At 46.0% G+C, this 24,775-nt stretch overlaps 1 protein-coding gene across 35 annotated transcripts in view; it reads right to left on the minus strand.

Annotated features, from left to right (window-relative positions):
- The window catches only part of ttn.2 (titin, tandem duplicate 2), a 212,423-nt gene that overhangs the window by 175,811 nt on the left and 11,837 nt on the right, over window positions 1–24,775 (minus strand). For 33 of the 35 annotated variants that reach the window (XM_060074583.1, XM_060074562.1, XM_060074582.1 and 30 more), the window contains 30 exons: window positions 24,491–24,705; window positions 24,177–24,252; window positions 23,633–24,073; window positions 18,676–18,903; window positions 18,468–18,581; window positions 17,927–18,163; window positions 17,506–17,559; window positions 17,134–17,392; window positions 16,860–16,932; window positions 16,572–16,742; window positions 16,346–16,488; window positions 16,086–16,222; window positions 15,780–16,007; window positions 15,455–15,696; window positions 15,136–15,368; window positions 14,881–15,045; window positions 14,618–14,786; window positions 12,801–14,494; window positions 12,425–12,706; window positions 12,056–12,322; window positions 11,653–11,925; window positions 11,208–11,471; window positions 10,698–10,958; window positions 10,347–10,607; window positions 1,610–1,873; window positions 1,270–1,530; window positions 912–1,172; window positions 545–805; window positions 308–452; window positions 40–208 (listed from right to left, as the gene is read on the minus strand). In XM_060074583.1, the coding sequence (XP_059930566.1) occupies window positions 40–208; window positions 308–452; window positions 545–805; window positions 912–1,172; window positions 1,270–1,530; window positions 1,610–1,873; window positions 10,347–10,607; window positions 10,698–10,958; window positions 11,208–11,471; window positions 11,653–11,925; window positions 12,056–12,322; window positions 12,425–12,706; window positions 12,801–14,494; window positions 14,618–14,786; window positions 14,881–15,045; window positions 15,136–15,368; window positions 15,455–15,696; window positions 15,780–16,007; window positions 16,086–16,222; window positions 16,346–16,488; window positions 16,572–16,742; window positions 16,860–16,932; window positions 17,134–17,392; window positions 17,506–17,559; window positions 17,927–18,163; window positions 18,468–18,581; window positions 18,676–18,903; window positions 23,633–24,073; window positions 24,177–24,252; window positions 24,491–24,705 (7,848 nt within the window). The remainder of the gene's footprint in view (window positions 1–39; window positions 209–307; window positions 453–544; window positions 806–911; window positions 1,173–1,269; window positions 1,531–1,609; window positions 1,874–10,346; window positions 10,608–10,697; window positions 10,959–11,207; window positions 11,472–11,652; window positions 11,926–12,055; window positions 12,323–12,424; window positions 12,707–12,800; window positions 14,495–14,617; window positions 14,787–14,880; window positions 15,046–15,135; window positions 15,369–15,454; window positions 15,697–15,779; window positions 16,008–16,085; window positions 16,223–16,345; window positions 16,489–16,571; window positions 16,743–16,859; window positions 16,933–17,133; window positions 17,393–17,505; window positions 17,560–17,926; window positions 18,164–18,467; window positions 18,582–18,675; window positions 18,904–23,632; window positions 24,074–24,176; window positions 24,253–24,490; window positions 24,706–24,775) is intronic. The other 2 variants (XM_060074557.1, XM_060074563.1) reach the window with 2 other exon arrangements.

The raw sequence follows: 24,775 nt of genomic DNA on the forward strand, positions 1-24,775 counted from the left end.
GGTGTATGTATTTCTGCTGGCCCTTGTTGTGTGCCTCACCGTGATGGTCTTGTCAGCTGGTTCGGTGATTCTGACGTCTCTTCCCTCCACGATGAGGTGAGCCTTGGACACACTGGATCCGGCCACCACTGAATACTCCCCGGCGTCGGACATACGCACCGTCTGAATCATGAGGCGATGGACAAACTTCTCAGCCTGAACAACGTATCTGTACAATGGAAAGAGAAGAGATAACACCACTTATTTAAACCGTATAAAAAATTACGAGAAAAGTGGATGTTGAACCAAACAAAAGCAACAAAAATACCTTTCTTCTGATAATTCCAACTCTTGTCCATCTTTCATCCATATTGGCTTGATGTTGGGCTCTGAAACTTCACATTCAAAAGTAGCCCTCTTCTTCTCTGTTATCTTTAGGTCTTTTATTTTCTTTGTGAATTCAATCAATCGAGCTGGAGGACAAATAATCACATCGATAAGCCCACTGAAAAAACAAAACATTAAAGAAGGAACACTGAGCTTGAGTAGAGTAGCGTTAAAATACCTTCAACAAAGAGATTTGCTGCCGTGGCTGATGATCCAGCTGTGAACTTGTACTCTCCCCCGTCTCCAAAGTGAACATTTCGGATGCTGAGGGTGTGAGTCAGCTGTTTGCTGCGAACCTGGCATCTGTCAGACGACTTGATCTCCACTCCGTTTTTCAGCCACTTATAGGTGATGCCCTCGTAGTTGACATCTACCTCAAAAGTAATGGTATCTCTCTCTTTGGCGTTAAGGTCTTTCATCATGGATGTGATCAGAATAGCTGATGAAAAAACAGATTATTAAGTGTACTGTAGTTAAACTGCATCAATATGAAAGCTAGTATCACGTCATGATAAATTCCATGTCATTGGTTGCATTCAACTCACGGCTGATAGTAACAGTAGCAGAGACTCTGTCGTTTCCACAGACAAAGCTGTACTCGGCAGAGTCCTCAGTGCTCGTGTTCATGATCTTGAGCTGGTGGAGTTTGCCTTTGACCACAATCCTGAACTTCTCACTCATCTCTATCTCCACACCATTCTTCAGCCAAGTAGAGGGGACATTGAAATGAGAAACTTCACACTCCAATGTGGCCACATGGGTCTCTGGTACCTCCAAATTCTTCAAGGGCTTGGTCACGCACAGAGCTGAAGTTCAAAAGAGAATGCAATCAAAAGTTGAATTCACATTTAATAAAAACATCTACACCCTTCTGCTCAACAGTTTGGAGAGCAGGCTTCTTACCCTCTACATTGAGGTTGGCGTTACAGCGCAGGTGTCCCACCACGGCGGTGTACTCTCCAGTGTTACTAGAGTTCAAGTTCTGGATGATGAGCTTGTGGGCCTTCCTCTCCATCAGGATCTTACATTGGTTGCTCGGCAGGATCTCCACATTGTTGAACATCCACTTCACAGGGATATCGTCATGTGACAGACTCATCTCAAAGGAAGCAGTAGAATCCAGCAGTGATGTCACATCCTTTATCTTCTTCACAATCTTGATAGCTTTGAGAAAAATCAAAACACGTCAACAGGGCTTTGGAACACCAGAATAGTCACAAGGCGGATATACAAGGTGACTTACTTTCCACGTTGAGCCTGGAGCTGGCAGACAGCTTGCCCAGTTTGAAGGAATAAACAGACTCGTCCTGGGTGTTGCAGTTCTTCACCTTCAAGGTGTGGACCATGCCCTCACAGGTGACCTCATATTTGTTACTGGTCAGCAGCTCCACGCCATTCTTGATCCATTGGGCTCCCTTCACCTCGGCGTGGGTCAGCTCCAGGGAGAACACCGCCTCCTGGGTCTCCGTCACGGTCTGGTTCTTCAGGGTCTTCTTTATCTTCACCGCTGCAATCAATGAAAGGAGACCATTTAAATTCTAGTCATTACAGCTGCCAACCAGAGACTCAAATCGCTCCTTTTCTAAATAATTCAGAATCTACAAAATGTCTCCATGTACAGTGAGTTCTGGCAGCATGAAGCCTGTTTGTGTTTATCAAGCAAAATCAGACATTTTTCGTGATGGTGGACAGACTGTCTACTCATAGCTCCAGTGAGTAGGATTTAGTGGCATCTAGAGGTATAGACTTGGTAGAAATGTAATTCTTTTTTTATTTAATTGAATTAATGTTCAATCCCATGAAGATAAGTATCAACTCTTAGTATGTGGTGCGGGACCTCTTCTGTGATTCCCGCCATGTTGCAACAGACAAATGCCTCCAAAGAGACTGCATTTGAAAAAAATAGAGAGAATTGTCAGAATGAGGGTTGTGTTACCCCCATTTCTAAGACCCATTTGTGATCCTTTTTTTTACCGTTGTTGTGTATAAGGGTGTATGGGGTTATTTAGTTGATTGCCATTCTGCAAGCTGAACGCTAGTTGCTGCTAAATTCTACGTACTGGACCTTTAGAATATTGGGGAGGCACACATATCACAAGAAAAACCAAAAGCCTATGCGTGTTAATAGAAGAGGAATCGCATAGAGATTAAATTCAGTTTCTTATTGTAGAGTAACTTTTATGAACCACCTGATGTGCATAGTCTACAACTGGTACAATTAACATTTCGAGGTCAACAACAATGTGTTATGTCGCCGTATATTCATGTGTTAACCTTAAGTCTTACGTTTCAAATTTCAGAATGTTCCAGATGATTTAAATGGATGTTAGTAATGTTTCCACTAGCTCTGCGTTGCCTATGTAGCTTCTATGTGTATGTAATGCACATAGAGTGTAATTCAGGTTAAACTGACTTTTAACATGTGTACATTGGTGGAAACGATAGTTACGTATGTAGCTACGGTTCTATGAATTCCGGATGACCACCAGAGGCGGTGCTTTAGCACTGGATGTTCCATCTTGCGCACGCGCAGGTCGAGTAATTATGCCGACAAAGTCACCTGTGACACCTGGGTGACCCGAGAATATCTATATATTCCGGAAGTCATCCGAGGATCTTTTCCAACTGGATCTTCTCGCGGAATCTGAGAAGTCTGAGGGACAGAGAACTCTGGCGGTCATCCGGAATTCATAGAACCGTAGTTACATACGTCTAACTATAACGTTTAACTATCATTCTATTTCATTCCTACTGACCGCCAGAGGGGGTGCTTTTATCACTGGATGACTTATACCAAAAAGTTCACGAAGAGTGCTCACCAATTTAGGACTCAAAGCCGTCGACAAGACAGCCGTTGCCACAGGATGAGGAGCAGTGATATTAACTCTGTAGAACCGTGCAAACGTACATGATGAGGACCATGTAGCCGCAGAGAAAATGTCCTGAAGTGGATCCCCCTTCAAGGCAGCCTATGATGTACTCCTGATAGAGCGGCACTTAACTGCCAAGGGCACAGGAAGCCCCTGTGCTCTATATGCATTCAAGGCCACATCCACAATCTAGTGGGAAAGTCTCTGTTTCAACAGGGCAGCCCCCTTCCTGCAGCCCCCGTAACATACAAACAGGTTATCTGTCTTAAGCAAGCTGGTTGTCGCTTCAACATATGCCCTAAGCGCCTGCACAGGGCACAGCGGGTCTGACACTCTTCCTCCACCCCTTGGAGAGCCTGGGGGATTGAAAGCAGCCAACTTGATTGATTGGTTTACATTATGGGGAGACAATCGTTTGGGTAGGAAGCCCAAGTCCTGACCCATCTGCGTGCCAGGGCAAACACGCCTGGCTCACTGAAAAGGCATGAGTTCACGACCTGTTTTGCAGTCGCAATGGCAAGGATGAATGCCGTCTTCATGGACAGCCATGTCAGGTCTCACTAACTTAGCTCAAATGGGGGTAGACATAAGGACCTCAGAGCTACTTGCAAGTCCCATGATGGTGCCCTCAGGGGTTGTGGTGGTTGAAGCCTCTGGGCTCCTTTCAGAAACTGCCTGACTAGGTAGTGGGACTCTACCATCTGGTTATCCACCCTTGCATGTTTGGCCGCAAGGTAAAAGCAGCTCTCCTGTTGTCCAACACAGACTGCAGAAAGTGGCGTATCACTCCCACTGAGCAAGTCTCTGGCACTTTGCCCTGTGCCACGCACCACTGTGAAAAGAACTTCCACCTGTTTGCATAGAGCAACCTAGTGGAGAGTGCCCTTGAAGTAAAAATGGTAGGCCCTCTCTCTCCAGGGTTTGACGGCCCGAAGGCACAGTCCAGACAGCTTGACCATCTTGTGTCTCTGCCACTTGGGGTCCGAGTGTTGAACATTCGCCCAGATCTGAAGAGGACGCAACTTGAGAAGGTCTAGTGGGACCACCATGGATGCTGAGGTCAGCATACCTATCAGTCGAAGGAAGAGGCTGTATTCCAGCAACCTCCCCTGCCTGAAGTGCTGTAGCAGCTGCAGAATGGTAGCTACACACTTTGGAGAGAGGCAGGCTTGCATGGCCACCGAGTCGAGCACCAGCCCCAGATAGCTCACAACCCGACATAATGTAAGATTGCTCTTGGTAAAATTTACCATGAGGCCAAGCCGGACCATATGGCCTAGGAGCATGGCTGTGTCCCTGATTGCCTGCCCCTGAGTTGGGGAAATGACCAACCAGTCATCCAGTCAACTAGTATCGCCACACCGCTGGCCTGTAATGGTTACAGGGCTGCTGCTATACAGCGTGTAAATATATGCAGGGCCAGAGACAGCCCGAACGGTAGAACCCTGAACTGGTACACCTTTCCCAGAAATGCAAAGCGGAGGAACCGCCTGTGATGTTGGGTTATAGGGACGTGAAAGTAAGCGTCTTTCAGGTCAATTGACATAAACCAGTCCCCCTGAGCAAAAGCCTAGAGGACATCTGCAACACGCAGCATGTGGAAGGAAAGAACCTTGAGGAACTGATTCAGCCCTCTCAAGTACAGAATGGGGCGAAACCCGCCATCCTACTTCGGTACCAGAAAGAAGGTTGAGTAGAACCCATCAAGCTTTTCTTGTGGTTCTACTACCTTGATGGCACCCCTCCCAAGGAGGGTGGCTACTTCCTGTCTCAGGACCAGGGGTCTGTCGGGATCTTTGACCACAGTAACTTTGATCCCGCTGAATGTTGGGGGCCCGCGTCGGAATTTGAGTGTGTACCCGTTGGATAGCTTGGACACCATCCAAGGGTCTGCTCTTCCCAGTAGCCCAGGTGCTGCTGAGAAAAGTGTCCAACGGCTGGCCCTTGAGCTTAAGTACATACCCCCCCTGCCCCTATGGGCACTGGGGGGGCGGTGGCTAGGCGCCGGACCTCTTGGCGCCTGAAATGCTGCCTGTGGTGCAGTGGCCCCTCGATTGTCCACCTGAAAGTGGTTGAGAGCTATTGGCATGGGGTACCAAAGAGGCCCCAGGCCTGGAATTCGCTCCAGGGCCTGAAGAGCAACTGGCCCATACGTCTGACCTGGGACACTTGAAGAGAATGGAGGGTCCGTCGCCAAACCTCCGAAAGGGGCAACTGCGGCAGCCAAACCTGGTGGCGCGCCAACGTAACAGTTGACAAAAATCTGCCTAGCTCCTTAGTAGGGGTGCAACGGATCACAAAACTCACGGATCGTGTCACAGTTTTTGAGGCATGGATCGGATAATTTTCAGATCAACAACAAAAAAGATAACAAGACAAATGTGACTTTAAATAAAATCTTCAAATGTGTAAAAAGAAAATAAAGTGAGAAATTTGGCAATAATCCTGGTCCCTTTAAGCATAGTAAATATAAAAAAAAATGCTTCTGTCTACATAAAATAAAAACCCATAAAAATAATTTCAACAAATTAAAGTGCAATCTGAGGCATTATTCCTTCTTCTTTTTAACATTGGATGGTAAATGAAATGAAATAGAAACTGTGTCCAAAGGAAGCACAGCGAACCGAGCGAAAAGACTACAACCAAAAATAAACAGCCCATTTCCGCTTCCGGTTCATTTACAAAACGCCAAATAAAACACGACAGAAACTGTTTCACTATGATACTTGATTAGGAACATCAACGAACACCACTAACCACTCGTTGAGTTGCACATTTCTGAAAACGAACGTTTGGGGTTGTTTTAAGGACAGGTTTGTGAATTCCCAAAGCCAGCCATTCTGAAGAAGGCAGGGGCGAATCGAAATGAGCCAATTATCTGAGACAGGACCAATAGTTAACATTTCGGTGTGTCAACCACTATATTTCATCCTAGACAAACCAGAAAGGGGGCTCAATGTGCTAAATACCGGAATTGTCCTTTAAACATGCACTGATCACGTGAATGCACAACTTTTTTTCTTCTTTTTTTTTTATCAGCCGATCCGTGGATCACTTGCGTCCCGAACCGTGAGGGTTGATCCGTACGGATCACGGGTAACGCGTGAACCGTTGCACCACTACTCCCTAGTCATATACGCAAAAGTCTGCAGTAAAGCATCGCTGAGGGTCTGTGCTGAAGAATCAGCACCTTACCCCCCGTATGGTTTGAGACAGAGCCAGAACGATGTGAGAAAGCAAATTCCCAAGACGGCCCATACGGGCAGCAATGTTGTAACTCCTGGTAAGGAGGTCATCCGTAATCTGGGACTGGGGCCGAGGGCATTGCGCATCGGCTCTCAGAGCCTCGTCTGGGGAGACAACCAGGGATGCTATAGCAGGCTCAATCAGAGCTAACCGGTCCAAGCCATAAGTATCAGCGTTGCCAGAGCTCTGCCATCACTAGTCTGATGGGAGAGAGCCTTTGAATCTGGTCACCATCTATGAAGCTCTGCGATGTAAGGCTCAGCTGGGGGCAAAGAGAAAACTGAGGGGTTGAGCGGCCTGCGGAAAAAAGGCATTCACAGGTGCAGATGAAACAGGAGCTTCATCTTACCCCAGTCTTGCCAGGGCCATACGCGTGGCTGGTCTATCAGTGTAACGGCCTGGCCCCCCACAGACCCTTAAGAAAAAACCTAAGAGGCAAGGGACGATACCTCATCGACCCCTTGTTCCTCCTCCTCTGTAAAGAAACTACAGGACGCAGCTGTGGACAGCATGTCATCCTCTGGGTAAGTAAGTTGCGCAGTCGCAGGGTCACTCATCGTGGCTGGTACACCCTGAGCTGGTAGGAGGGGGGCTTTAATCTGAGCAACCTTGTTTGAAAGCGTATCCACTTAGTTTGCCAAGTTATCGACCTTACAGGACTTCCTGGGGGGTCCCCCAGCTGCTGAGGCACGGCGACTGGTTTCACTGGAACACCCGAATGGAGCAACGCTGGTCCGCCCTCCACCTCAGCCAAGCTAGCTAGTAGGGGTGCAACGGCACACAAAACTCGCGGTTCGGATCGTGTCACGGTTTTTGAGTCACGGGTCGGATCATTTTTGGATCAACAGCAACAAAAAAGATAAGTGTGAAAAAATAGGTAATAATCCTGCTTCCTTTAAGCACTCAATCAAGTCAATATTTGAAAAAAAAATGCATTCTGAGGCATTATTCCTTCTTCTTTTTAACATGGATAGTAAATAATCCCTAACCCTGGATTTACAACTTTAAATTCAGGATGTCTGCTTTGCCTGGGGAGAGTTTAGAATCTACACTCTCCCAAGGCAATGCAGACATCCTCATCTTCCTTTTTTTCATCGGGTATGGTGGCGAGGTACAGTTTCTGTCGTGTTTTGTTTGGCATTTTGTAAATCCATTGATTTCTGTTTGAAGACTCATTGCTCATTGCAAGTAGGTTGTAGTCTTTTCGCTCGGTTCTAGCCATAATGTTGATACGGAGAACCGAGCGAAAAGACTACAACCAACCAAACATTTCCGGTTCCGGTTTCCGTTTCAATGGGATTTGCGGAGCGCCAGGTGGAACGCGACGGGGGCTGTATTCGCTACAATTCTTGATGATGTTGTAAATACCGGAATTGTCATTTAAACATGCAATGATCATGTGAACGCACAACCTTTTTTTTTTATCAGCCGATCCGCGGATCACTTACGTCCCGAACCGTGAGGGTGGATCCGTACGGATCACGGGTAACTCTTGAACCGTTGCACCACTACTAGCTAGCCTCAGTCCATGGGGAATGAAACTACAGCTCATGCTTGGGTTATCTGACACTGCTTCCCTCAGGTGCTCAACCCCAAGTCATGCAGGGCACTGGTCATGGCCATCCTCCGCTTGCAGGGAGGCCATGCAGGCGACACAATTATGGGCACTTGTCTGCAAAAATTAATTAGCCTATGTGAAGTAAATTAATTAGTAGGCTAGGCAATCGGGCTTTAGGCGAGAGCACCCGAGCAACACCAGTACAATAATGCAGTGACGGCGAGCCTTGAAAACCCAAGCAGCCCACTGGAGAGGAAATTAAAGCAGGCTTGGCAATCAGGCTTTAGGCGAAAGCACCTGAGCAACGATGCAACATCCCCAAAATAACACAGTGACGGCGACTCTAGGAAGACCTAAGCCGCTCACTGACCAGCAAATTAAGTAGCCTTAGCCAAACGGGCTTCGGAGAGAGCACCCGAAAAACAGTGCGACCCCACTAGGAAAATAAAGTGATGGTGACCTTTCGAACCCCAAGCCGATCACTGGCCATCAAATCAAAGTACGCAACCGGTCTAGGCGAAATCAGCACCCGAGCAACAGTGCAACACCGCTAGAAGAATACAGTGACGGCGGCTTGGACCCCAAGCCGCGCACTGGCGAACATACAAATGAACAACAGGGCTTAGGCGAAAGCACAAGAGCAACGGTGCGAGACTGAAAGAATAACACAGCGACTAGCCGCCGACTGACGCTCTCAGCGAATTAAAGCAAATGTGGATGGTGATATTAGCTGCTGAGCTAGCCGATGGCTACGCGTAGCCTACACACTGCTCTCACCGCTGAACGCAGCCGAAATCGAACTAATTGCAAGTCGCAGCCTTTGGTGGACGAAGTCGAATCAAGGCACCAACCCTTGGGTTACAAGGCTACTTGCGACAAGCTAATATGGTATATTACAACAAACAATGTTTGTGTGTCCTCCAAGTCCGCTAACGTGAGAAGATAGAAAGAACAGATGGTAAATGGTAAATGGTCTGCATTTATATAGCGCTTTATCTGTAACCAGTGGCCACCCAAAGTGCTTTACAATATTGCCACACAATCACCCATTCATACACACATTCATACACCGACAGCGGAGTCAGCCATGCAAGGCGACAGCCAGCTCGTCGGGAGCAGTTAGGGTTAGGGTTAGGTGCCTTGCTCAGGGACACCTCGACACACTCTAGGAGGAGCCGGGGATTGAACTAGCAACCTTGCGGTTACCAGCCAACCCGCTCTACCTCCTGAGCTAGTGCCGCCCCGGATCCTTGGGTGACTTCCGGAATATATAGATATTCTCGGGTCACCCAGGTGTCACTTTGTTGGTATAATTAGTCGACTAACCTTAACCTCCAGTGCTAAAGCACCGCCTCTGGCAGTCAGTAGCAATGAAATAGAACGTTCTCCTTTTTCCACACCAAAAGCGCCTATTAAATGAGTTCTCGTTGAGATTTAGATTTTACTTCAGGTATTTCTGGTGTCCCTCATCTGATCCTTCAATTCTATCATTGAATCCGGACGGCAGTCTTCTCTGCGGGGAAGCGCTTACCCCAGTTCTTCCTCCCTCATGGTCATGTTTCATGTTTTGATTCAGAGCACGGGAGGGGCTACTCAGAGCAAGAGCCAATCAGTGTGTTGCTGGCAGCTCTAAATTGAAATTTGATTTGACCATTTGAAGGAGTAGTCAATGTATTGGAAAAAGTGTAGATGGCCGATGGCGTCCTTCTCCTTTTCTCTCTCTCTCTCAAAAAAAGACCTGCCCAATTAAAGTCTATGTGGAGGAAACCTTGGTGGTTGGCATGAGCCACTTGTTAAAGAGGCTAAGAGGTAAGCCAGATCCCTATTCAACTGTTGTATCTCTACTGGATACTGTTTTCGTGTTTAACATATGATACGGGTTAAAGGACACATTGACATTTTATACCACCAGGTGGTATAATATGTCACCTTTAACATAGGTCTAGTCTTCTGTGATCTTTAGGTCTTTTATTTTCATGAATTGTAATATTCAGTACATGAAATGTAATGGACAAAGCCTTAACTGGGCTTGGCTGGATTAATCATTTCATCATAATTTATTTAAATGAATAGCAAAGATTGTAAAAGATGAGATGGAAGCATATTATGCATACAAAGCATATTATGCATATACAACGCACCAGGGAACGCCAGTTGAGGGAGCCAGCGATTTATCAAGGAGGCCGTGGCCACCCCTTGTCAAGACATTGAAGAGATTTGGAAAAGCGATGGTTTTGCACCTTTGCACTGACCCATTAAGTGATTGGTGGAAGAAGTGTGCTTCTGCCTGAGCATTTGGAACCTACCCTCAACTCTGAGGTTGGCCGTGGTCTTGGAGCTGGCAACCTGGTAGGTGTATTCTCCTACATCCTGGGGTCTGGTGATAATGATCAGCAGGCGCCGGACGGCTCCTTCCACCTCACTCACAACGTTGTCACTGAAGTCAATAGGCTGGCCTTCCTTCAGCCACCTGCCCTCAGCCTTGGCGTTGGCCACCTCACATTCCAGCTGGGCTGTCTGGGACTCTGCCACTGTCACGTCCTGCAGGGGTCTGGTGATGGCTCCCCCTAGTGGTGGAGAAAACAAGCCACTTACATCTTAGAATCAGGAAGGAACTGCCTCCTAAGAAATCACTTGTTAATGAAGTAAGAACATACCAGAGACTGAGAGCGAGGCACTGGAGGTCTTTTCACCAGCATGGAAGGTGTACTGGCCCTCATTGTCCTTCATGGTGTCTATGATGGTAAGTGTGTACATATTTCCATCTGACTCCATCTTGTACTTGGGCCCAGCTTTGAGGGGCTGGTTCTTCAAGCTCCAAACTGCATCGATCCCAGAATGGGACACCTCCACCCTAAACATGACGTTCTGGGATTCAGAGCATACCTTGTCCTCCAGATGTCTTGTGATGTTCACCTCTGTGTAAAAGAAAAAATGAATAATCACTAATGTGACAATAATACATATTATACTAGACACCTCTGAAACAGCAAAACATACAAATATTACAAGTATAAAGGCAAAGGTATCACAAAGTAGGTCAACAACATGGACAAACAAACAACAAATAAATATACATCTCATTCAGATCCAACAGGTTTGGTTTCACCAAAGTCTCCCCCAATTTGAATAGTGTCTAGCTATTCCTAAATAATTGATAATCTTACCCTCGACTGACAGTGTACAGCTGGTGTCAACCTTGCCCACAACCAGTTTGTAATGTCCCTCATCGGAGGCATAGGTCCTGTTGAAGACCAGACGCTGCTTGGCCCCCTTGGACACCATCTGAACTCGCTCACTGGCTGTCAGCAGCATATCATTGTGGTACCATTTGACAGAGGTGATTTCCTGAGCTGAGATCTTGGTCTCCAGAACAGCCTTGGTTCCCTCAGTAGATGATACATCCTTCAGTGGCACCAGGACATCAATGGCTGTGAAGATAAGAGAAAATGATGTGTTAAAGTCATTATTGTAGTGAGATACATAAACATTACATAAGATGCTGGTGTATGCTATTACGCTTCATTAGAATAACATTAAACAACAGTGGTAGATAGAATTGAGTATATTAGGTTATTTGAATGCACAGGTTGTACGATTTATATTCCTTACTCTGAACACTGAGTTTTCCAGAGGTGGAGATGTCCTGGGCAGGAACCAGGAAGGAATAGACTGCAGCATTGTCTCTGGTGACATTCTCCAGCAGCAGCTTGTGCACCAGTTTGTCAATAACCATGTGGACACTGTCTGAGGCCGAAAAGACCTGGCCGTTCTTCATCCAAGTTCCTTCAACGTTCTCCTGGGAGAACTTCACCTCCAGCTGGGCAATGTCTCCTTCACAGACAGTCAGGTCACTCAGGGGCTGCATCAGCGTCACAGGGCGCACTGAGGACATAGACATTGATACTACTAATTAGACTCAAGTTAATCACAAACAACTGCATCCGAACACAAGAAATCTGAAGTTCAAACACATGTGAAATCTCTGTGAAATTAAGGAAATTAATCTGCTTACATTTCATCTTCAATGAGGCACAAGTCCTCAGATCTCCACAGACAAAGGTGTATTTCCCTTGGTCCTCTTTCTTTACATCCTTGACTGACAGAGAGTGTCTTCCACGACGGGAGGACATGTAATATTTGCTGCTACTAGAGATCTCGTTGTCTCCAAAATACCACGTTCCCTCAGCATCTTCACGGGACAGCTCCACCTCAAACTCTCCAGCGTAGGTCTCAGGAACTTCAATGTTCTCCAACATCTTGGTGAGCTCCAGAGCAGCACCTGAACATCAGATGTTGGTAGCGTAAGGAATAATCTTCTAAATAACTACTGGTTTCTTTAATAACTCTCCACACCAAGGACAAAGAGTAAGTCGAAGCATACCTTCAACATGGAGTCTTGAACTGGTCCTGATGCTCTCGTCATCTATTACAACACAGCTGTACTCTGCATCGTCTTTCATCTCGATGACCAGAACGGACAGGAAGTGGACCTTTCTGTCAGAGTGCATCCGGTATTTGTCTCCAGAGAAGATATCCATGTTGTTTTTTATCCATTTAACCTTGATGAAAGGCTCGTTGGTTTCACACTCAAAGGTTACCATTGTGTCCTTTTCCTTAGCAGTTACATCTTCTAGAGTTTGAGTGAAATTTACTGTTGCCGTGCCTGTAATGAGGAATGAAAAATTAATATTTTCAATTTCAATAAAACACTGAATAATACAGCATGTTTCTGTTTCTGAAAATAACCATCACTATACCTTGCACAAGCAGAAAAGCATGGCTTGAAGCTTCCCCTGCTACATTCAGGGCTTTGACCATGATACTGGCCGAATCTTCTGCAGTCACATCCCTTATCACCAGCTCACAAACGTGGTCCTCAGGCCAGTACCAGTATATACGTTCTGACTTCTCAAGCTGAATGCCGTTCTTGAACCACTGACATTCGGGTTCTGGTCGTCCGACAACCCTGACTCGGAATTGAACCTCGTCCATCGGCGCAACGGTCTTGCTAGTAATACGCTCCAGGATCTTGGGAGCTTCCATGCTGGGAGAAAGCTGAATCCTCTCTGGTTTGAAGGTGGGGATGGTCACGTTCCCCTGTTCCTCTAGAAGCTTTCTCTCTGCCTCTTCTTTTTCCCGCAGGCGGTGAAGCAGGTCTTCTTTTGTCTTCTTCAGTAGGTCCTCATAAGACTCATCCTTCCTGCGAGACTTGAACTCCACAGCAGATATTGACTCATAGAATCCTTCCTCTGTTCTGCGCTTGAACTTGCTCTTCAGTTCATCCGACTCCTCTGAGGTTTTCTCGTGGACAACTCTCTGGGTCTTCTTCAGTTTGACGACCTCTTTCAACTGGGAGCTCTCACTAGGTCTGTCCACCTTCATGATGTCAAAGCCGGGTCCTGCAGACTCTTTGGACTCTGCGGTTTTAGTGTCAGGTGCACGTCGGAGTACGGACCTGAAGTCCTCTCTCTGCGTGATTTCTATCTTCACAACATGTTCTGTTGAGCCTAGAGGACTATCAGCAACCACCTTGACCTCTCCTGAATCATAAACTTTGACATCCACTATCTCCAGGTAGTAAATGCCATCATAACGCAGTCTGTATCTCTTACTCTTGCGAATAAGTTGTCCGTTAAGGTACCAGTTTACCTTGGGTGTTGGATAACCAGTCACTCTGCAACGGAATCTCGCCGTTTCTCCTTCAAGAACTCTTGCTGGATCTGGAACCAAAACAATGTCAGGTTTTGTCTTCTCTTTCTCCTCATCAGTACTGACACCGGTGGGTCCTCCCTCATGAGCCATGCGCTCCATCTCATCACTTCTGTGTGTTCCCCTCCTTCCGTCAGGAAGCTGTGAATCTTCAACAAGGCCTTTCTCATCCTTAACAATGAGGGTGGCAGAAGTTTGATCAACTCCAAATTTGTTTGTAGCTCTGCAGGTAATAACACCGCTGTCTCTTGCGTAAGCAACTTCATAGTCAAGACTGCAATAGCCAAACTCATTGACCATGCGCAGCCTATTGGCAGCATCAAGAGGTTTGCCATCGTGTAGCCACTCAACTACCATAGTGGGGTCACCAATAGGAGTCAGTCTGCACTCAAAATGAGCTGGCCCAAAACGCTTCATTCGGACAGAAGTCAGCTTCTTCTTGAACTGTGGTTTCTGCTGCTTCTCTTTGTCATAAAGGTCTCCCTCCTCCCATTGGTCTTGGCCATAACGTTGATGAAGGGGCTCCAATTCAGGAGCAGCAATATCTTTAGCCTTGTAGGTTCCTTTGGTTATAATCAGCTTCCTCTCTGGTTCACGCATTGCAGAGTCTACCTCAACATTGACTTTACAGCGAGTGGTATCTCTTCCAGCCTTGTTGATGGCTGTAGCTGTGTACCAGGCACTGTCAGATCCAGCTGATGAAGTGATCTGGACTTTGGCCTCTCCTTTAGTACCCTCGATCCTAAGAGACATTTAAACTAATTAGTGAAATGTATTTGCCTTATCCATATATTCCCTGAAAAATGTTTCCTTCAATTCTAATAATTGTAAAACAATGGAGTTAAATATCAGCTAAATTACTTACTTGATATGTGGGTATTTGTGTGGGGAAATAATATCACTGTTTTTCAGCCAGACAATATCAGGAATGGGGTTTCCGATGGCCCTGACAGCCAACTCCACAAGAGTGCCCTGCTTCACACTGATGTTCTTCAGTTTCTCAGTGAACTGGGGACGTGCCAGGCTTTCTTTAGCTGTGGATGTTTAAGGACATTCATTGCATCATATTTTTTATCCCTCTCGTTTGTCAAAAAATATTTTTCATCTGTAATTGACCTAAAATCTTACCATCGACACTCAAAGTGATTGAGACTGAGGACTTTCCAGCTCTATTCTGAGCAACAACTGTCCATTCTCCAGAATCGTGAGGCATGGCTGTTACAATGATCAGAGACTGTGTTCCATCTTCTTTAACAACAATCTTGTGGGTGAAGTCATTGACAACTTGATGACCTGTGTAGAAGAGGATACGTTTATATTCAAAAGTGGGTTTCATTACCGGCACGATTATAATTCATGTTCAAATTTGTTTGTTTTCATTACCATTGTGGAACCAGTATGTTTCAGGCATCGGCCTTCCGACAACCTTCAGGTCAAATCTGGCAGTCTGCCCCTCAGCGCATTTACATGAGGAAGGCTTCAGAACAAAGACAGGTTTGTAGAGTCTCTCCAGCTGAGCTTCGTCCGTCTCATCAAGCCTGCGAGCCGGAGAACGAGCAGGAGAGCGGCTGGCAGAACGGCCAGGGGAGCGACTCATAGAACGAGGGGATGTAGACCTGGGAAAATATAGGACATTCATAAGTACCATCATATTCAAAGAAAGAAAGCTTTACCGCAATTCATCTCTTCTCTGCCAACATACCTAAATCTCTGCATCGCAGGCTGGGGGGTGTATCTTTGAGGTGTTGTTGCCCCAGAGGGTTCCACATACAGCTTCCCAGAGCTTACAGCATTACCCTTCATGTTGCTGGCGAAGGCGGTGTAAACGCCCTCATCCTCTGGAAGCACCACAGGCAGACGAAGGCTTGCTCTGCCATCCTGAAGGACCTCCATCTGACAACGGCCGCCATGTTGAAGACGGTTGCCATCCTTGTACCATGCAATCTGTTGACGGAAAAAAAGGTCTAAGAATTCTGGTACATTCTTATTGAGCCTTCTTCAAAATTAGCATTTCCGTATTTTTTTACCTTGGGAAGTGGGACTCCATCCATTTTACAGTGGAACGTGACTCCCATTCCCTCCATGATCCTGTAGTTTTTGACGAGTGTGGCAAATGTTGGCTGCAAGGCTTCGTGTTCTACTGCGGTGACTATTAGTTCTCCATCCTCTGTCACAATGTGTTGATAGGTAATCGTCATGATCCGGAGCTCAATCTCCTGGATGATCCTCTCCTCAAATGCAGATATATGGAATTCCTGAAATATAAATAGGATTAGCCTGGCATTGCATAGATCTTTTCAGACATTAGAGACAACTGAAGTATTAGGAAGTACCGTTTCTGAGACGAAGCTCGTAGGGGTGGTCATTCTCCTCTGTTCCATCTCGTACTGGCTCACGACCAATGTGGGCCCCTGCACCTCTTCCGATTTGTAAGTCACATCATACTGCTTCATGTAGGCATCATATTCCTCTATAGACATCAAGAGAAGACAGCTGTTCAAACATAACATCTACAGATACCATGGAACAACCTCAAAAGATAGCCAGTGGGCAAGCCTGCAACCTGTGCTTAAGGTATTGAATGATGACCTACCTTCCTCCAGCAGAGTCGCTGAAGCTGAGGCTTCTCCAAGCTGGTTCTTGGCAAAAATTGAGTAATCTCCTGCATCATCAGCGAAGGTCATGGAGATCTCCAATCTGCATTCTCCTGACTCCTTCTTGTAGGCTACTTTATATCTGAACAGGATATTGGGCAGATTGTTATGCATGAAGTCATAATCCGGCAGATGGGAACCAAGGTAAAGTGTTTGGGAATCTACCTGTATCCGGTAGTGAGGGGCATGCCAGTCTTCTTCCAGATGATTTGTGGTTTGGGACTTCCTCCGACCTGGCATTCAAACACAACGCTTCCTCCCTCCACCAGCTTCTGGACGCTGGGCTTCTTGATGAAGAACGGTGCAGCTGATGTTCTGTCTGTCTCAACGTCAACACTGCCAGGACATTTTACATTAAGAGATGGTACTCATTTCTGGTCAAACAAGTTGCCTCAGGGAATATATTTAATTGGAAACGTTGATTAAGTACCAGAAGCATAAACCGTAACTTACGTTTTCTCTTGTGTGATTCCAAGTTCTGAAACGACGGATGTAGTTTCTTCTCTGCTCTCAATATCTTCTGACACTGAAAGAATTGACAACAAGATTTTTCTTGCTTTCAATACTGTAAACTGTCAAACCTTGTAGCCTTGTTGCCTATAGTAAAATAATATTGCCAAACATAATCTTACATACGTCTTTAATTGTTATTGCATTAGGGAACAGGAAAGATGAAAGCTTCAGCTCGACTTTTCAGTAGATTGTATCTAGTAGCAAAAACTAGTACCTTTGACGAGCAGATAGCAGGACGTGCTGACTGTTCCAGCCTCGCTGGTTGCCGTGCAGGTGAAGCGGCCGCTGTCTTCAGCAAAGGCTTCACGGATCACCAGACGGGCAAATCCATTCTCATAGCTGATCTGGAAGTCAATGGAACTCTCGATCTTGTAGTCCTCTCTGAACCACATGATGACCGGGCTGGGATGAGCAGTGATCTGGCACTCTAGAGTCACAGTCTCGCCCTCCGTAACAGTCAGGTTCTTTAGCACCTACGTTAAAGACCAGAGGAATGGCTTCAGCATTCACGCCACTGATTGATCATTATTTTGCAAAAGTGTAATAGATCTCATAATAAATGTATTCTTATTGTATTGAAACTTACAGCAACAACTCTAGGAGGAGTGACTGGATCCTGAGTTGGGACCAGGGCAGCCTCCTGGAGAGAGACAAGAACAAACAAGACCAATGAGTTAATTGGTTAGTTAGCTGGTTCAGAATGACTTTCTTGTTTCAGGTCTGTTGGTACAGGCGTGAATGGAAGCCAAAGAAACGATGACAAAGAAGACGAGACGTTCAGAAAAAAGGAAGAAAATGAGAGGGAAGATGGAACAAAGGTTGTCTTAGGAGACGGGTTGCAAAGTTAGAAGTGTTGCCATGGGAGACGGGTCTTTAATGAAGCAGATGATTTGTGAAGGAAGAGGGGTTCTCTGATTGGCTTTGGCAGTGGAGGCGTTAACCAAGGTGTGTACAGCCGAACAGAGGAGGGTAGGAGGGTGCTGGGGAGGGTGGAGCACAGTACCAACCTGAGGCTCCCAGTCCTCAAATTCTTCCTGGGCCACTGTCAGCCCAGCCTGTAAGTGAACCTCAGAGTGGTATTGGGGGTCTCTAAAGGGTGGAGGAGAGGCCTTGGGGGTCACGCGTGTCTCCACAACCCTACGAGAAGGACTGGGAGACTTGACTGCTTTGATGATCATTCTAGTGGTTGAGTGGGCGGATAAGTCTTTCTGCAGAGAGGAGATGGCAGAGCCTGCCCGCGAGACCTGACCGACCCGGGGAGAACAGTGTTACTAATGTCAACCAGAGAAAAGCACCTCAGAGCAGGTTGAACATCAGAAGCTGACAGCACTGCCAACCTGTTTCATGGTAAATGGCCGAAAGCTATTTCGTTGTTTTGGTAACCAATTAAAAGGAATTTTCAATATAAAGGTGGTATTAGGAAATGATAGGACAAAATGACGTGTTATTTCTGTGATGTCCTAGTTCATATTTTAATTGCACATCACACTATCATTTTTTACGATGGATGGTGATTTAGTTTGAAATCATTGGCCTATAGCGCCTTACCTCATAGCTAGAGTCATGTTTAGGAACATTAACTTTAGAAACGGTAAACTTTGGAAGAGGGGAGGGTGTTGAAGCTGTTTCCCCCTGGCTGCTGTGTTCTGTGGTTCTGTGAATCTAAAGTGACCGACACAGTTCAGGGTTAAGTGGTCAAGAAGTATCATACCTCATTTGAAACATCTGGAAAGCTTTGACAAGGACGCCGCCCCACCTGGGAGATGTTAGATGTATGTTGCTCTGATGTTGTACTGACAGCAGATGACTTGGCAGCTGTCATTCTAACATGCGTCTCTGCTGCTTCAGTTGCAGCCTGCAGCTGTAAGACTACATGCTCCTCTTCAGCTCCAGATTGCTCCACATGCAAAGGCTGACGAACACGAGCTAGGTCAACAGCAGCCATCACTGTGGCCACTGCCCCCGCTCTTCCAACTCCCTCCCCCTGGAGACAGAACAAGCAGCTTGTTGGATACAGCACATAGATATCACAGTATCTATGGCAACATCATCATCAGCTGGATGGATACAGCACATAGATCTCAGTGCATCTATGACATTGTGTTGATTAGTGTATACATACATAGGTCGATGTTAGGTTTCAAATTCAATAAAATACAATAGCGTATAAATTACTTCTATATGTCCACAAAAAAACAACTTATCCATAGCCGGCAGTCTATCATTTGATCTTTGACCCGTTCAAGTTGTGATTTCTTCGTGAAAGTTGCACTACATCATAAAACGGATGGAGGAGGAAGTCATATGTCGGGGAGGGGGTTATGGATGTGGTGGTGGTTTTCACTAGATCTCCATCAACCTGCACCTCTTGTATAGGGACATTTTCACAGCGAGAGGCTGGTTGAACATGTACGCGAGCGTCTTTCACTTTCGCCATAGTGAACGATGCTCACGCACTGTTTACCGGCAGCCGAGGATTAACTGTAACCAGCCGCCAGCATGGCTTCTAAAAACAATGACACCATTGTGGCACGTACCGCTAAAGCCAAAAGTGCATATGAATATAGGGAAGAGTTTTATGAACAAACGACTACAGATTTTAACAGTAAAAAACACTTATTTTTATGCAAGTGATACCCCCCGTTGTAGGAGGAAACAAGTCAGATGAACCACATCGACAACGAATTTAAAAAGACATCTAATTGAAAAATCTGACCACTCTCGGGAAATTTTGCGACTTAATGACGATCATCACAAGAAGGATAAGCCTCAAGCCAATAGTCACAGAGTTCCTCCACCCAAGTCAAACTAACCTCATTCATAAAGGACTGGCAGATGCTGTGATTTTTCACTTTCTGCATAATATGACACATTGTGACATACTTGCAATGTTTTTTCTTGGCTTTAAAAAGTAATCTTGATACTTTAGTAGTATACAGTAATTCATTTAGTTTGGGCAGTGTTAATGATTTGGGGGGCTGGGGCTGGATGGGTGGGAGGAGGTTCTACTGAAAGAGAATAGAATGATGAAAGAAGAAATTAATTAACAGTTTATTTTCTGAAGGAGTTCAAGTACCTCAGGGTCTTGTTCGCGAGTGAGGGTACGATGGAGCGTGAGATTGGCCGCAGAATCGGAGCAGCGGGGGCGGTATTGCGTTCGCTTTACCGCACCGTTGTTACGAAAAGAGAGCTGAGCCGCAAGGCAAAGCTCTCAATCTACCGGTCGATCTTCGTTCCTATCCTCACCTATGGTCATGAGGGTTGGGTGATGACCGAAAGGACGAGATCGCGGGTACAAGCGACCGAGAGGAGTTTTCTCAGAAGGGTGGCTGGCGTCTCCCTTAGGGATAGGGTGGGAAGCTCAGCCATCCGTGAGGAACTCGGATTAGAGCCGCTGCTCCTTTACTTAGAAAGGAGTCAGCTGAGGTGGTTCGGGCATCTGGTAAGGATGCCCACTGGGCGCCTCCCTTGGGAGGTGTTTCAGGCACGTCCAGTGGGAGACCTCGGGGAAGACCCAGGACTAGGTGGAGAGATTATATCTCAACACTGGCCTGGGAACGCCTCGGAATCCCCCTGTCAGAGCTGGTCAATGTGGCCTGGGAAAGGGAAGTCTGGGGCCCCCTACTTGAGCTGCTCCCACCGCGACCCGACCCCGGATAAGTGGACGAAGATGAGATGATGAAGATGATTTTTATTTTCTGGGATTGTGAACTTAGTTCAAAATTCAAAATTGTGAACTTTGAACATGAACTAGTTCATTTTAAACTATGTGAACTGAACTTTGTGCTAGCTCTTGTGAAGTGTGAACTTGCACAACACTGGCTAGCAACATGGTCCACCATGGTCACGCCACTCTCCCACCGTCCTGGGAGCCCAACTCACCACCCAACCATACCACTGACCTCCACCGTATGTTAACCCTCACCACCACCCAACCATACCACTGACCTCCACACACAGCATGTAAACCTCACCACCACCCAACCATACCACTGACCTCCACCGCATGTTAACCCTCACCACCACCCAACCATACCACTGACCTCCACAAACAATCCTCATCATCAACCAACCATACCACTGACCTCCACATTATGGTAACCCTCACCACCACCCAACCATTCCACTGACCTCCACAGCATGTTAACCCTCACCATCACCCAACCATACCACTGACCCTACTGCTTATACCACACAACTTTAACGCAATCCAAAAAGTGTTCGAGAGCATGATAGCAGAGTGAAATACGCCAGCTAATTTGGTCTTCCTAGGGGGTGTTGTCTCCTCGTTCATGTGCCACGCTCACAGGGAAAGTGTGTCTGAAGTTTTATTTTGAGCTGGGTAATGGTAGCGTGTTATAATTTTTTTTTACCATTGAAATATACTTCAATTTTTCCATAAATATTACAAGAGATATCAGATTGTTCTCTTACGCGACATGGATCCAACCCTAAATAAGAGAAAGCTTCAACTAAGTACATTGGCAAAATATATTTTTTAATTCAATACAATACAATAGCATTGTGTACCTTTCTGTGCCTACATACATGCAGCATACTCATCACATAAGGCTGGCAGTCTATCGTGTGATCTTTCAGCAGTTTCTGTTATGGTTACTTAATTTCTGAGAAGAATTAAACCCAAGAGCCACAACTCATGAGCTGAGGTCAGGGCAGACTGTACGGCCAGAAAAGGGTTAGTGGCAGATTATTTACTTTCAGAATCTAGGTGAGCTTTCTTTCATTCGATATTAATATTATTTATTGTCAATCTTATACATCCATGGATTGTGAGATATTAAAGGGACCTTATTTGTAACCTCAAAAAATAGGGTTGATAGGGTTTACATGTTTAAATGTGGTCGATAGTGTTTGAGTGTGGTCGCTAGTGTTTACATGTGGTCGATAGTGTTTAAATGTGGTCGATAGTGTGTAGGTGTGGGCGAGAGTGTTTAAATGTGGTCGATGGTGTTTGGATGTGGTCGATAGTGTTTAAATGTGGTCGATAGGGTTTAATTGTGGTCGATAGTGTTTAAATGTGGTCGATAGTGTTTAAATATGGTTGATAGTGTTTAAATATGGTCTATAGTGTTTAAATGTGGGCGATAGTGTTTAAATGTGGTCGATAGTGTTTGAATGTGGTCGATAGTGTTTAAATATGGTTGATAGGGTTTAAATGTGGTCGATAGGGTTTAAATGTGGTCGATAGGGTTTGAATGTGGTCGATAGTGTTTAAATATGGTCGATAGTGTTTAAATGTGGTCGATAGGGTTTAAATATGGTCGATAGTTTAAATGTGGTCGATAGTGTTTGAATATGGTCGATAGGGTTTAAATGTGGTCGATAGGGTTTAAATATGGTCGAGAGGGGTTTACATGTTTAAATGTGGTTGATAGGGTTTACATGTTTAAATGTGGTCGATAGTGTTTGAGTGTGGTCGCTAGTGTTTACATGTGGTCGATAGTGTTTAAATGTGGTCGATAGTGTGTAGGTGTGGGCGAGAGTGTTTAAATGTGGTCGATGGTGTTTGGATGTGGTCGATAGTGTTTAAATGTGGTCGATAGGGTTTAATTGTGGTCGATAGTGTTTAATTGTGGTCGATAGGGTTTACATGTTTAAATGTGGTCGATAGTGTTTATATATGGTCGATAGGGTTTACATGTGGTCGATAGGGTTTACATGTGGTCCATAGAGTTTAAATGTGGTCCATAGTGTTTAAATGTGGGCGATAGTGTTTAAATGGGGGCGATAGTGTTTAAATGTGGTCGATAGGGTTTACGTGTGGTCCATAGTGTTTAAATATGGTCGATAGTGTTTACATGTGGTCGATATTGTTTAAATGTGATCGACAGTGTTTAAATATTGTCGATAGTGTTTAAATATGTTCTTTTCCCTCACTCTCCACCTCATCCCTAACTCTCCACCTCAAGCTGGTGTGTAGTGAGCGTTCTGGCACTGATTGGCTGCCGTGCATCACCCAAGTGGGTGCTACATATTGGTGGTGGTTAGTGAGGTCCCCCCTTCACTTTAGGCGTCTTTGAGTGTTATTAATTATTATTATTATTCATGTTTAACCTCTGTTTTCCTTTTATTCCTAGTCTGTTTTACATAGTTTTGAATGATGACTATATGCTCTGTAAGGTGACCTTGGGTGTCTTGAAAGGCGCCTCTAAATTAAATGTATTATTATTATTATTATTTTATTACCACTTTTCTGAGCCTTTACAAGCCACATAAAAATGACCTTATCACCCTTTAGAGCAGGGATGGGCAACTGGCGGCCTGCGAGAACTGTTTTTAAAAAATGAACCACATTAAGTCAAAAGAGATGAACAGGCTCACGGATGACTGTGCTGATGACTGTCAACTTGTTCATCTGATGCGGATTGGATGCACAAAGAATGACATTGATATTCAGTCTATTGTGCACCAGGAGACGAAACCACAAGTATCTCATTAAAAAGGAGACTCTAAAAGGTGAATTGGAGCAAGCCATGCCAGATGTAGCACTAAATCTTGGGCCACTGTTTTCAATTTTGTGTCGTCATTGAATGAGGATGTATGTGAGCGATTTGCACGGAAAATAATACTAATCACTCATGAGGCTGTTAACTATATCTGGGTCAACTCTCCTTTTATACCTGTATCTGTATATCGATATGTTTATCTCTCACATGAACTCATTCACTGGTCGCTTCTCCATGCTCTCTCACCTCTTGTAGTGAAGCAACCTGCTGAACCTGCTGGACGCCATACGAGCCCTGCCACTGCTGCTCCATCTGCATGTGGGCAGAGCCGGTTTGCATCTGGGTGGTGCTGGTCTGCATCTCGGAGGAGCTGGTCTGCATCTGGGATAAGCCGGTCTGCATCTGGGAGGAGCTGGTCTGCATCTGGGAGGAGCTGGTCTGCATCTGGGAGGAGCCGGCCTGCATGTGGGCAGAGCCTGCTTGCATCTGGGTAGAGCTGGTCTGCATATGGGCAGAGCCTGCTTGCATTTGGGCAGAGCCTTCTTGCATCTGGGTAAAGCCAGCCTGCATCTGGGCAGAGCCTGCCTGCATGTGGGTGGAGGTGCTCGTCATACTGGTGTAGCTGGCAACCCCCGTTGCCCAGCCTCCCTGTTTCCACGGGGGCAAGACCTCCGGTGAGGAGGACACCTGGATGGAGAAGAGGACCAATCACATCCCAGTTGGATAGTAATGTTGTTATGATTGATGTGAGTTAATGAAGAGTTTGGAAGTTCCAAGAAGCAGTTCTCACCCGTTTCCTGGTCATGAGAGGAGATCTGACTGGTCTGATGGGAGATACTGAGTGCCTGCCGGATGGAGACACAGATCTGCAGAGAAACGACATGTTTAGTTCACTCACACATTGTACTCATACTAGGACCATCCACAGCTCAGATCACCAGTGGCCCCGCCCTCAGCATCATGCTGCCTTTGTCATATTGACGTGGCAGCAAGGAGCACAGCTGGTGGGTTATGGAAGAAGAGTTGGTGTTCTTTTCAACGCATGCCAAATATTCAGCTGTATCTGCAGATATCAGCGTGGCTTGTTTGATTAGTATGCATTACCTGACAGGTGCAGGTGTAGGGGCCTTCACGTGTCGGACAGGTGAAGGTGACTGGTGGCGGCCTCCGGTTACCCTGGAGACCATCGAAGGTGGGGACTTGGAGGTGGGTTTGGGAGGAACCCTTGGGGGGGTCTTGTGTGCTAACCGTTGAGTCATGCCACCTCCTTCTACATGCATCTCCATCATGGTGGCGGCCTGGAAACCAGCCTCAACTCTCTGAGGACGAAAAAACCAAATCAGTGAACTGGGGAGCAAAGTGTGACAGTAGCTAGGGAAGTTGGACCAG

This window comes from Gadus macrocephalus, chromosome 16 (genome assembly GCF_031168955.1).
Source record: "Gadus macrocephalus chromosome 16, ASM3116895v1".
Classification (NCBI taxonomy): Eukaryota; Metazoa; Chordata; class Actinopteri; order Gadiformes; family Gadidae; genus Gadus; species Gadus macrocephalus.